The sequence below is a fragment of the Styela clava genome, chromosome 12 (genome assembly GCF_964204865.1).
Source record: "Styela clava chromosome 12, kaStyClav1.hap1.2, whole genome shotgun sequence".
In the NCBI taxonomy this organism is placed as follows: domain Eukaryota; kingdom Metazoa; phylum Chordata; class Ascidiacea; order Stolidobranchia; family Styelidae; genus Styela; species Styela clava.
This window is the reverse complement of record NC_135261.1, coordinates 5,324,253-5,338,987: the sequence shown is the minus strand read 5'-3', so window position 1 is coordinate 5,338,987 and position 14,735 is coordinate 5,324,253. Positions and strand designations below refer to the sequence as shown.

At 36.8% G+C, this 14,735-nt stretch overlaps 1 protein-coding gene across 1 annotated transcript; it reads left to right on the top strand.

Moving 5' to 3' along the window:
• Positions 1-4,975: 4,975 nt before the first annotated feature.
• On the top strand, positions 4,976-12,269 carry LOC120329831 (uncharacterized). Its single transcript, XM_039396618.2, has 8 exons — positions 4,976-5,084; positions 5,660-5,710; positions 6,231-6,311; positions 7,026-7,151; positions 9,478-9,573; positions 9,789-9,932; positions 10,533-10,661; positions 11,350-12,269. The coding sequence occupies exons 1-8, from the start codon at positions 5,042-5,044 to the stop codon at positions 12,213-12,215; spliced, it is 1,536 nt and encodes a 511-aa protein (XP_039252552.2). The 5' UTR covers positions 4,976-5,041; the 3' UTR covers positions 12,216-12,269.
• Positions 12,270-14,735: the final 2,466 nt, after the last annotated feature.

Sequence of the window (14,735 nt, the reverse complement as noted above, 5' to 3'; positions counted from 1 at the left end):
GTCCACATGGAAGCTCGGTAATATATTTAGACAAAAATTCGTATTCAAACTTAAGTTTTGGTGTGCAATGGGATTATTACATTTTTTGCAATATGTTTTTGTTGTGGCCGTTGTGTATTTCAATTTTATTCATTTTATTAATGCAAGTCTAAATTTGTATCGAAATTATAAATTGGGGTTATCAACAAATTAGTTGTACTTCCAGGTGTGCAGAGTATTTATTTATTTTTTCTGAAAAATTTTCAACGGGTTGATGCGTTAATTAACCGCTTGAACCATGGCGGTCGATACTTTTGATTGTTAGGGGACCCTACAAGCACCTAAAATCTTGCTTTTTAATATTATATCAATATACCAATGATTGTTTGCGTGCATACATGGGCATTGGGAGTCTTATCTTTGCGCCCCGACATGCGCATCCAGAAAATTTACTGCACATGTATAGTATCGTGCCACCAGACCTTTACACTAATGGAAAGTTGCACCCTTTGATCTTCATACCAACAGACGTTTGCGACCAGATTGTTAAGTGTATTAAGATGCGGTAAAATGACATTTAAAAGCGGACGCTTTTTTATTGTAATGTTGTTGCGTTAACCCAAGTTTTATTTCATAATATTAGAGTTTCAAGACATCACGACTGATATTTACAGGGAAATACCAAGGATTTGCTTACGGTGATATGCTTATTGAACTCTTAGACTTTACTGCTCGTGCCCTTTTTACGTCATTTACATTACAATACATTACATTACAAGATTACAAAATTTGCCCCCAATATATCCATTGAATTGAAAATATTTTTTGTTAAAATTCATTATCTCTCCATTCTTTTATCCAATCTTCTCTTCTCCATTAGGCTTTAGTTCAGCGTGGAAAATGTGGAGGTGGGTGGGGTTCAGTGATCGGTGAGAGAAAAAAAGGGGGGGGGGGGGGGGGGGAGGGGTTAAGAATGGAAGTGTTGGGGTTTTAGGGGGAGGTAAGAATGAAAGTGTTGGGGTATTAGGGTGAGGTCAGAATGGAAGTGGGGTAAAAAGGTGTGGTAGGTTGGTTGTTGACTGTAAGGGTTGGTGACGAGGGGAGGTGAGAATGGAATGTGAGATTTTACTGGGTGGGTTGGTGATTGGAGAAGTTAAGTGGGAAGGAGAGCGAGTGTTGGGGTACAAGAGCATCGGGAGGTGGTAAGAATAGAGTGTGGGAGAGTGTTTGGGTGGGTTAGTAACGGGATGAAGTAAGAATTGAAGTGGGAGGAAGGGAGTGTTGGGGGTGAGAGAGTGTAAAGAGAAGGAGTTAAGAATGGAAGTGAGATGGGGAGACGCAATAAGATAAACTATGAATGCTGCAATAATTATGGAATATTATCTGAACAATTACCTAATTAGACTCAATCATGCAAAACAAAAATATATTCAAAATGAGCAACGGGATACCGCAATAACTATACAATAATAAACGTTTTATTCATTTAAAGATTCGTACAAAGTAAAAACAACGTAAAATAAATCACTGCGAAAAAAGATTACCAAGCATAAATAAGTACACCAAGATGGGGTTACCACTAACGAACGTTTTGCTGCGAGGGATGAAAAAACGTATCAAACATTGCCAATTCATAAATGCACCGTATGAGACATAATTTGTACAAAATAAACAGAGGAAAGCCGCCCACGTGCAGTGTCGAACCCGGCTAACAAAGATTACATAACTTGCATATCAGAGGCATACTACGTTTGATTGTAGATAATTCGTCATTGTCAGAAACTGAAAAATATTTTTTTGAATGACACATTTGGGACAATATAGTTTTAAGTGCTTAGAACACCAAATGGGCATGATCCGCCCCTGAGAGTGCCAAGTATTATCAGCAATGGTGAACTATATTGGTATGCTTCAGATTACATAAATCACGTGTTGGGTCTCGGAACATATATGTTTTCCTCACAACGACTATAATTTGAAGTAATAAACACCATAGCGCTTCCTTAGTTTAATGTGCTTAGATGTCCTGAGTATTTTTGATGTATCTGTTCTATTGTGCGAAGTGTTTCCTATGTTTATTGGTAATATATTTTGGTGTTGTCAAGTGAGTGTTTAGAACCCCTAAGGCCAGATAGCGACGAAACATCAAAAAAATGTTTCAGATTTTAAAGAAGTAAGAGCGGGTCACACGATTGCTGTGGAGCTTATGACGGGCAATACTTGGTTTTTGGTAATAACTTATTGATCTCGCGCGATATCTGCCTCAAAGTTTACATGTACATTCATTATATCTTGGACCAAAAGACTATTGATGAATTGGATGAATTATGACGTATAATTAGCAAGTTATGAATTGGTTAGTGATAGAACACGCAGTGTTGCTATTGAGTCAGAGCAAAGAAATCGAAAATGCAGTTTCTATTTTTGGGATCTCCTAACTTTCGTCGCTTTTATTTTTATTTTTTCTTATCTATGCCAATCAGAAATTTTTGCAACCGATTGGGTGCGTAACAATGCCCTGTCTGCGATGTGGTACGCTTAAGTGTTTTGGTTACACGCCGCTACACTTTGTGGGGCTGGTCGAGTAAAATATTTTACATGCGGAAGATCGATAAGTCGGCGGTCGCCGATTGCTATATAGTCTCGAATTCAATGCTTTTTTCCTTGAGACCCGTAATTTCATTTTTTTTTCATCTCTACGGTTTGTTTATAAAGCTCTAAATTAATCTTCGTTGCGACACCATACCGCGCAATTATTTCTGAATGCGTGATTTCATCTTGCCTAATTCTGCTTATGCAGTCAATCAACCTTCAATATCTTAACGCAATGACAAGACACACCTTCGCCTGGTTTTGCCGCAAAACAACTGAACTTATGCAAAAATAACGAGCTAACCAGCTGTGCAGACATGCTGGCTCATTACAAAAACTTAATTTCAATGCAGGCACACACTCTAAACAAATATAATTAATGCAACTAGTACAGTAATACTGTACTAGTCTACCGATATCGTACCTGTACAGCTGTACCGGTACGTACCGTAACGGACTACGGTACCGGTATCGGTAAGACGGTACGTAAACCTGTAAACGGTACCGGTACGTGCCGTACAGGCCACAGGGACTGTCATAGCTTCCCCAGCTATCGTACCGGTACCGGTATCACTTTCGCTTAACACGGGAACCACAGTCTACAAATACTGAAATATATGGAAAGTGAACATTGATTGATTGAACACCGAGCGAAACAGTACCGGTAGTTTAACTTAACCTCAAAAACCGTTCGAGTTTATTGAAATCGCAAACCGTTGCATTGCTGCATTGCGGGTACAGGTAACCCCAAACATCTCGATTCCCCATAAACAACTCTTAGCGGAGCAAGAATTACGATCGCTTCTCAGTTGATATGCCTTCGCGCAATCGCCACAAGGTGTCACTATTTTTTATTCTGATCACTTCTTTGAACACAAAAAACGAATCTCTCGAAGTCCACAGGAAATTTTAAAATAAATAAAAGTAATAGCCTTCTGGAGAAAAATTTTATCTTCAACCACTGAAAATCAAGGCAATTGGTCCAGTATTCGAAGAGAAAAGCGACTTTTTAAAAACGTGTCAAAGAACAACAACAACATAATATTGAAACGATCGTTATGGCCACTAAACGTGTCCAAAAACCATTGGCATAGGCTATTTTGTTGTGCATAATTGGATACTCAAGTTCCGTTCAAGTGAGCTCGATATTTCGAGTAAAAATGTTCCTTGTAGAGTTGCGTAGTATGCATGCGGTGTTTGATCCCGGCTGGAACTTATGTTATGTATTTTAATGATCGGGGTATATGTTTTTAGCTCGTGAAAAGATGACACAGCTTGATATGTGTTAATAATTATTAGTTTGGAGCAAACTGAAGCGTAGATCCTATACTGGGGTCGGGCAGTGAGTACGAGATCGTTTATAGGTTATATTATAACGCTATCCATTGTGAAAAGTAGCGTTAGCGCTTCGTCGTATTTCAGAGCAGGTAAATTTAAAGTGATCTGCATGCATGATTAATTGTCTGAATGCAACACACTTATCATTCTATATTAGCGAAAAGAATTGCTATATACTGACATACAGTTAGGCGATCCTCAATAAGCACAGATATGATTTTAAATTACATTGCAGAACGAATCTCTCCGAGTGATGCGTTAAAGATATATAAATGTTTCCAGAAGGTTAAGATAGGGTGCAAAAATAGTTAGTTGGCTTGAATAAAACTGTAGAAAACAATGAATAAAAATAACATGATCTCTTTTCACGAAATGACGATTATATTTGTGAGCCTTTGTTAGATCATAAAGAAGTTAGAATTGATCACGTCGATATTATCTCGTTAAAGCATCCTTGGCACATACGGATCCGAAGTAGGACGTAAAAAGAGAAAGGAACTGCAGTTTAATTTCATTCTCAAATTAGCATTTTTTCTGCATATAAATATTTTTTATTCAAATTTTATAAGTATAAATTACTGTTATGAGGTTTAATAAGCATAGTGGTGCAGGGAAAATATTGCACAGCTTGATATCTGTTAATAATTAACAGTTTGAAGGAAATTGGAACGGTGATCCTGAACCGGGGGAAGTACCAGGGTGAAGCAGTGGATACAAAATAACTTCTTTGTGTTTCATAAGTGAATTCTTGGCGGGATTGCCGTTACATGATGTAATCGTATTTTTTGTAAAGACAGCGCTAGCGTTTGCTCGTATTTCAGAGCTGGTAAAGTGAAATTGGTCAATATGCATTTTAATCTGTTTAAAAAAAAAGTGTGAACAGCATACTCATCGTTTACATTTACGAGAAGGATTGGTAAATAGGGATTTATAGTTAAGATAACTTCACTTATCGCAGATATGGCAGCAATAGTATCATCTGAGTCACTTACGCCGGAGCGTTTATAGGTTGAGTCACTGTACTGTTTCATATCACTTCTAAGATTTAATAGATATTAAATTACGACCGTATACAGTATATTTACTTTTATTATATTTAATAATAAGCTGTGTCGGATACAAGGCCAACACCATGGAAAAAGTCAAGAAGTCTGGGCAAAAAAGAAAAGCGTCAGGTGGAGTAATGTTTTGATTTATTCATAAAAGGCGTCATTATTGATTCAGAAGTTATTTATGCAAGTCATTTGTCGGGTACTCCCGAAGTATGTGGACCAAAATGGCGGACACCGGAGCGTAGTATGTGTACCCAGTTAGGGTTAGACGATAAGTTTATTTTAATTTTCCTTTTTTTAGTTCTATTACAAGTTCGAGGATTATCCAAGTGACTCCCGTAGTATTTGTACCTAAAAACCCTAATCTGGTACACATACTACGTTCCGGTGTCCGCCATTTTAGTACGCATACTTCAAAAGTATTATTTCTCGCAGCACTTTCCCCTTCAAGTTGTTATAATTTTAGACAATACTTAGTCTTTATCATTCACCGTATTTGCTCCCTGTTCATGCAACAGTTTTGAAATGCGCTGTATACTAAATTCTAATATGTTTGGAATTACTGGCTTTTCATCTACTTATTTTTATAATGTTGTTCCATAGTAAATGACGTATACAACCGATGTATTTGTCACATTTTTCTTATGAACAAAACGTGGCATAATGGGAATAAAAAATTTACTTATTCTCATTTGTAGAAAGAAAAGGAAAAACGATTGTGCATGCGAAAAATTGTGAATTTAATTTCGGTAAGAATATTTCATGTTTTACACTAAAAACACGTCAATTTCCCAAATCCGATACAGTAATGTACTACCGCCTTTAGATATTCTCAATTGAGTTAATCTCAATTGTGTTTTTATCTTGATATAAAGAGACCGTTGCTGATCACGGTCAAGTCTGCAATATTAAAATAGTTGATGTAGTGGTGGTAAATTTCATTTAATGATAAGTGTATAATGATTATCAGTTGAGGCTGCGCGAGGTGCAGTAGGACTTTTGAATTGTGTAGTATAATGATGTTTAAAAATTTAGTGTTGCACGAATCACCAATTAGTGGTATTGTAGAATTCATTTTTATGATTTATATAATAGTGTTGTTCTCGTTCATACTGTTACTGTTCATAAACAAATAACATAGCATTCCTCAATGCTTATATGTAAACCAAAAGGTTGTTGAACCGTCTTATGATGATAGCTTGTTTTCCTGATTTCTCATTCCTTATTTGCAACAAAATTACATATTCCAATGCTATGATCATGTTTCAGGAGGCGATAAAATGATTGCAGGAAACATTTCTAAAGATCGTAGCAAAATAAATTCAAGGCAAAAGAATGGTACTAGTTATGGTATGATTTTGAACATTTAAAAAAATATCCTAATTTACGAAATACGGAATATAATGTTTACTATGTTAAATATGTATATTTCAATAAAACGAAATTGGGTATTTACAGTGGTGAAATTCAGTCGGTTCACACCGGTTCTACAGAACCGTCTCGCGGAATTTTATGAGATCAACGAAACCGGTGAACATTATAAAAAAAAACATATATATCAGAACCGGCCGAAAATTTTGACTTCTGTGATGGAACCGGCTGACAAAAAAGTTGAATCCCGCCACTGGTTATATACGTTAGTCATCGTCGGTATTAGTTAATGATAAACTCGACGCGTCTACTGTGTAATCATGAGTTGTTTGCCGTGGGTGGTGTCGTGCCGATGGCAATGGGTTGCTACGATTTTATACTGCGCTCATTTGCGCCATTCACACCGAACAAGCTGTACGGCATCTACTGATATCTCACGCTATATAACTTGAATTGGAAGAACTTAATTATATTGATGGTTCAGTGTGGCCGATTCACCAAACGTTATATGATTGAATAATACAAGACCTCTAATTGTCATTTCGATATAAGAGTGCAATGCTCAAGTATATGAACACAAAGGCCAAAGAGAAGCAGTAGTCTGTAACAATAGCCCGAAACCCAATGAATTGCCTTTCAAATACCAAATAAACACGAGAAGAGATCATTTCTCAATTGCATAAACTTTTTTAGTCGGCGATCGGGCAACAACATTAAAATTGCAATATGGTGATGACGTCACAACGGAGAAAAGTGACACTACGCAAGACGAGGAAACGCAAAGTGAAGACGAAGAGTGTTCATCGGACGAAGAGCAAGGTCTTTATCAGTTAGAAATGATTTTAATGAATAGATGTTTTTTGGACACGTAGTGGACATAACGATCGTTTTGTTGTTATGTTGTTCTTGTTCTCTGTATCGTTTTGAAGAAACCTCTTTTCTCTTTGATTTTCTCTCTGGACCAATTGCTTTGAAATTTTCAGTGGTTAACGATGTAATTTTTCTCCAGAAGGCTATTACTTTGATTTATTGCTATGACGTCATCAAAATTATGTGGCGTGTCCACATATTTGAGCATAGCTCTCTTGTTTTCGATGCGTTCGTCTTTAGCCCGAACAAGGCTCTGCATAAGCAACCACAGCTACACAAGGTCGTTATTGCCAATGCAATTTATCACATCCTTTGCTAGGTTGATGGGCATGGGGTTCAATCCAGGTTTTTTCAATTGTGATGCCAGTATAGTTAGTTCAAACGCTGTAATCCAGAGGCGGGCAATTACTTGGCCACTAGGCCGGAGTTTCCCAACTCAATATGAAAAATTATGAATAAAAACAGCATATTCACATGAGCTTTTACAACAGCAAGGCTAAGATTTATATAAAAATAAGAAGTACAATGTAACAATCAGGGCCATTATGACATTGATTTCATCGATATTTCCAATGAAAATTTATATCCATAAAACCTATAGCCGTAATTTTCAGCAGACACACAAGTGGGCCGGATCCGAAGCTCTGGTCGGATTTTTGTCACCCCTGCTCTAATCACTAGGTCTGCGCACCTCCCCAAGAGCAGTGATTTTCAACCAGTGTTCCGCGAAAAATCGACCCTGAATGGAGTCATCATCGGAGTTGATTACATTCGTACTAATTAGGGCGTGGCATCATCAAAATCGTCAAGTGAAGTGTTGAATTTGCAAATTTCGTAAATAAAATTGTGAATTTGGAGGTAACAATTCTAATCAGCGTCTAATCAGCGCAAAAGCAATTGGGCAAAAAATTGTTTACAATAATGATGATAATATTATTCGCTAAACTGGGACGTTTAATTTGCAAATGGCGATAAGTTATATCTAAGCCAGCGCAAAAGATAAAAATCAGAATAAAATTGAGTTGGAATTTAAAATCGCTCCTTAATGTCATTAACATCTGTTGCCGATGTGAACGCATATAGTTATACCAAAATATGAAACTTCGATCTTCGCCGATCGACAAGAATTAATACTTGCGCACAAGAACAAAGGCGGTAATATGAAAACGTTCAGGGGGCAAAAAAAGTGGCGATTATGACGAAATTGAACAGTAAAAATCGCTTTGCTGCCAATTTTCAATGTTTCTATTAATTTCCAAATCGACCTCGACCTTCTGGACTCCTGTTGCGTATAAAAAAAAACGCGAGAAATTGAGAGCCGTTGAGAAAGAGCTGCGTGTTTGTTTCTCCTCAATTACAGAATAAAATATTTGAAACTCATCGAAACAGACCCAAATATCACACTAATATATCATTTCTGTTTCTAGCTACCATAATCATAGTATTCATAAGCAAACTTGCAAAAACATATATTTGTAACGTACTTTAGCTCTCGTAGCTCCGAATCGGAATGTGTCACGTCTTTTCCTAAAGTTGACAAGCTATATTATTGATTTCGTTATTTTCATGCCGAAATGATCGACGTCAGTTAATTGCATAATATAGTTTATTTCCAAAAATTTCGTTTGGTGTTCCGCCACAATTTCAGAATTAAAAAAAAGGGTTCCGCGGTACAAAAAAGGTTGAAAATCACTGCCCAAGAGTATGTACAGTCGTAGACAGTGGCTACACCTTGTTCGCCAGGTTGGTGAGCATACAATTTAAACCCTAGATTTTGCAATAGAACATGCAATAGTCCATTCCCTAGCACCTAGGTAACACTAAACATTGTTTTCTTTTAAATTTCTGGAAAAATCACTTTGAAACGTTCAGGAATCTAAGATGAAAGTGCTCCTTATAAGACATTCAATTTGTCTTAATTGTTCTATTTACTTCTCGAGTTGTAACGTTGTATTACCCTGGATATTGCTGGTTGTAGCAATAGCGCCTCTGCGTTTGCTCACTCAGTGCATGGTCTCCATATAAGTGAGAGTTTCGTTCTTGTTGTGGATTACACTTAGTTAGACTTAGAATATTGGCGTCAAGTCTGTAGTCGAAATGAACTTAGTTAATAAGACTATCATGACAATTGTAAATGATTGTGGTTGCACGACGAACTGTGGTCGGTTTTGTATACGGTTTTATAAAAATAACTGATCCAATGAGTTTGGCAGCATCATGTGGCTTACTTACAGCAACATCGTAACTTAAAAATTATCTTAATTATATTTTTCAGAAACAATCAAATTGTCGGCTTTGAAAAGAAAATCACTCAAAGAGGAAAGTGCTAGCAGCAGGAAAAAAACTAAATTTGAAAAGACTAGAAAAAATGGTACGGAAATACAGTTTTCTTCATTATTATTTTTGGGCAACGATTCAGTCATACATATTTTCAAAATCGGGTGATAGTTTTATTAAAATTCTTCCAGTCAAAAATTGCGTTTGAAACTTTCAGAAGCGACGTGTGTATATGAAAAAATTGGGCCTGTTTCTAAAACAAGCCAACTCCATTAATTTGTTTTTAAAATTGTAATCCAAATTTTACAGCTGAAGAAAAAACACCTTCAATGTCGAGTTTGACCCGAAAACAAAATTCTACTGTAAAAGAGAGTGAAAGTGAAAATGAACAAAATGAGAAAACTCAAAACGAAGATGAAGATTCTCCGGAAACCGAAATGAATAAAGAACCAGGTATAACCAATATTGAAAAAATACAACTCAATTTTGCATGACTCGATTCTGCAAGTTCATGCGCACGTTTTGTCTTCTCGTTAGGTATACAGATGAAAGAATTACCTTTATTAGCATGATTGGATTACCCATAAAACAAAATAAGCACGTGCCCAGGGCACCAAGGGGAAAGGGGGCACCACAGAAATTTTCATACAATATTTTTTAATGATGCCTCAGTGTTTAATGGGACTCAGTCCTCATTATTGGCCCAATATTATTGAAATAAAGTTCTCAAGTAGCCCATCATCTTGAACCTTTCAACCAATGTTTGGAATTATGTAAACTGTTGCAAATTAATCGTAACTTGACCTTATTTAGAAATGAATATTTTAAAACTTACTCATTTAATTTCAGATAACATATAACACCAGTTTCATTAATATTACTTTTTGTATATAGGACACCAAAATCGTAAGCGCTTAGGCGTGATCTGGCCCTGTTTATTAGGTATGCACGGTGCGATATTCCTATAACATTTGTAACATGGCTTTTCCACTGTTTTTCTTCTAAGTTTAGGAATAAGTTAACTATTGAATCTAAGCTGAAAATTTATTGCAGATAAAAATGATTCACGATTGTGCGATGGCCGAGCTTCTGGCTCCAGCCTGAAAACACTGCCGACGGAGAACACAAAACAAGAATGCAGTACTAGCATATATGACGACGTGCTGCGGAACAAAATAGCAGGTAGTATTTTTCACCCCTGGATTCGCGCCGGGTTCGGATACAAAACAAAAGCCCTTGTAATTGTCAAGTTACTTTTTTAGGTACTCCCCGAAGTATGTGAAATAAGATGGCGGACACCGGAACGTACTATGTGTACCAGGTAAGAGTTGGGCCATAATTTCAGGCAGAAATACGGCGCGAGTCACCTGGCTAGTCCCCGAACTCGTAATAGAACTAAAATGAGGGAAAATTGGAATAAAATTATGGCCTAACCCTAACTTGGTACACATACTACGTTCTGGTGTCCGCCCTTTTGGTTCACATACTTCGGGAGTACCCTTTTTCAGCTAGTAAAATTGAAAGCAATATGCAAAACTGCTCTTCAACTAGAGACACCCAAGGTTCTAATATCTAATTAGGATTTGAAAGGTTGGGGAATCAACTTTTCCGAAAACACTTGTTGCCGAGAGCATTATCGCATACTAGATAGAAATTCTATTGAAGAATCACGTAACCCACTAGATTAGCTATACTTAAGAATTGATTGAGCAAAGAAGAATGAGTAATATTGGAATAAAGTATGTTGCCATTCACAATTTTTCTATATTGCTTCGAGGGTCTGTGTAGCGGGTCCCAATACTCCTTTACTAGATTTACATTGAGCACCATTCAATTTTCTTTCTGAATATCGTAACAATTTTTTCGACAGAAAAGGTGGAAATCTACATACGGGCTAAAAAATTTGCAGACGCTTTTAAAGAAATAAAAAAGCTGTCTACGCTTGATGATTTCCGACTGAAATTGTTATTGGCGGAATGTACGCTAAGAAACGGAATGGTAGAGCCAACTAGAGAAGCAATATCCGACCTCGCTAGTTATATATCAGAATCTACGACTACTGCAGATGAACTCCTCGATTGGGGCACTATGTACGTAAAAGGGAAAAAGCGTATTGATAGTGCCAAGGGAATGGTGCTCCTTGCATGTGCTGCTTCGTTATTTGTTAATAGCAATGACGACCCCAATAACTCTGTACGTCAAGTAGGAATGTGTATATATCACTTCAGTAACGCCATCAGAAAAATCCCCAAAACTCAACAAAAAAGCGATAGAGATCGTTTACCATTAGAAAAAAAATTCAATGCTTGGTCTGACTCATTGCAAACATTTGAGCCAATAATGAAAGAAATGTTTCGACAAATGATGAAAATTGAAGGGGTAAGCTCCGACAAAAAGAATTCCTCGGCGGCGTGGGCACAAAATTGGATGGCCGCGGCTTACTTGTACATTGGCCACAGTTATCTTTCAAGCGCGATCGAATGTTGCAATACGGGCATTGGATATATCAAAGAAATTAATCACCAAGGCTATGACGCTCAGAAAACCGAAATTGACCTTTACAGTAACTTGGGACAAGCGTCGGCAATCATGAGGAATAGAGAGAGAGGGATAAGGTATATTAACAAGGCACTTAAAATGGCAAAAGATGACAAACTGAAATGTCCAGCAACAAGAAAGAAAGATCTGGAAAAGAGCATCGACATTATGGAAAATAGATTGAAGTACTGGAAGTAACGTTTTTACGATTTACACCAGTGGTTTTCAAACTTTTTAAGTCGCACCCACTTTTTAGAATATTGCCAAGTCTCGCGCCCACCTCAAAAATAACTAGTTAACAGTGAGCTACAAATAATAGATAGTAAGGCGAACGTATGTTTTATGCAACAAACATGTTGGAAATATGTAGATGGAACGTAAATAAAACAAATGTAAAATCCAAAATAAAGCCGACAAGATCAAATCTAACAAATATTTTCATTTTTAATTAGCTTCATGCCCACTCACATAATTGTCCACGCCCCATTTGTCGGGTGCGCCCCACAGGTTGAGAACCACTGTTCTACACTATTATGATTTATAGTCACCCGAAAGTCACTCAGATATGAACCTTTTATAATTCCGAGATAATGAGACCTTGATACGATAAGGTCTTTATACGGTACGGTGGTAACGACTAAAAGCTTTGGGAGCACCATTTTTGCGCGTGGGATTATGAATGACAACGTTGGTCCCAGGCAGAGGCAAAAAGACTTAAAGCTTTGGGAACACCATTCGTGCGCGTGGGATTATGAATGACAACGTTGGTCCCAATCAGAAGCAAAATTTTTCAAAATGAAAACACTGCTGGCCCATCGTTGTCAACATTTTCATTTTAATCGCGTTTTTTTTTCTTGTATATATATGTATAGTTTGCCATGGCGCTAGGTAAGAATAGAGATTGAGTTCCATGGAATGCATTCCGCTTTGATTTTGTTGGCGTACTTAAAACTAGTGTTAAGCACATACAGTCATACAGGTTCGAAATTGATTTGTCTCTGCACACAGAACAGAGAGTATAAACTAGGGGTTTTCCAAAGTACATGATGTATTAATAAAATTAATACTATAGTAATGAATGTAAATTTTGTGTTTTATTGGACACTATAGTGTACATAACGATCGTTTCAATATTATGTTGTTGTTCTTGTTCATATTCTTCTTCTTCGTCATGATAAAATCGCTTTTCTCCTCGAATACTGGACCAATTGCTTTGAAATTTGCAAAAATTTCTGTGAACTTCAAGAGATCGTTTTTATGTGTCAGAATAAAAAAGAGCGACACCTTGTGACGTTCCATATATTTGAGCAGAGCTCTCTTGTTTATTAGTAATTTCGATCTTCAATTTTGATATAACTCATTCATGTACGTTACTTCGTATAAGTCGCCACTGATATTTAACGATATGCCAGTGGTGGTGCGCAAATTACGGTCCGCGTGCCGGATCCGGCCCACCGAAGTGTTTCATCAGGCCAACATGTCCTCTGAAATTACGACTGTGTTTTTATGAATATAAATTTCCATTAAAAATACTGATGAAAATAACTTCATAATGACTCTGATTGTTACATTGTACCTCTTCTTATTATATAAACGTTAGCCTAGCTTTTGGACTAGCTGTTGTAAATAAACTTTTTTTATTCATCGTTTTTCATTCTGAGTTTTGAGCCTTCGCCAAAAAACTAAGTCTATTATCTGTAACTGACCCACTCAGAAAAGCAATTGCCCACCACTGCGGATATGCAGTCGATAAGATTATGTGAAATGTTTTTATGCGACATTTATTCGCGTTTGTCCGTCGAACGAGGCCCTGTTCAAGCAGTCATAAATAACTAATGATATGTAAGGAAGGAATCGGAGATCTATGTATAAATTTGTATTTAACTTTGGCATCACACTGTTAACAAAATTCCTATAGCTAATGAGGCATTCATTTTGTGTTTTGGGCCAGACAAATTCACAGTTGATAGTAGATGCCATTTATACAACCTTGGCTTTGATCTGATTTGTTATGTATAAATTGATTGAGATGTCGAATGAATAAAATTATCTCAAAGTGTATTTGAATTTTTATTTTGGGCGCTCCATAAGTATGTGTACCAATGTGGAGGTAACTAATTTTGTTCGCCTACTTTACATCAAGTTGTGTAAAGGGACTGAAATCTAAGGGCAGGGGGCGTATTCATTTGGCTAACACATACAGTCCCCGAACTCGTAATAGAACTAAAATAAGGAAAATTGAAATAAAATTGTAGCCTAACCTTAACCCGGCACACATACTACGGGAGTACCATATTTTGTTTGTATGTAACATTGTTCTTGATGTAGCATTTAACGAATGAGCTTTTTCTACCACGTCTGTGCCGCTGGAAGACCTTTACTAAATACACTTTTGCTTTATTCTTTTCCCGGCTTACTATCAATAGTCCTTATATAGCTTGGATAATCTTTCGATAGCTTTGCAAGCTAAGTAAATCTGTAGAGAGATTTTGTAAATTATTGTTGGATATCAGTGCCTGCTTTAATCTAGCCTTGTTCCGAGAAAAAAAGGCACAGGTAAGGTCGTACTACGTCATTTAAAAAAAGGAAACACGATGAACCACACCGCCGAGCCATTATCATTGTAACTCATTTTTCATTTTTAAAATTCAAATCTTTTAAATTCAAATCTAGTTCATGTCTAGCATAAAAGGCTCCGCTATAAAATAAATCAATAGG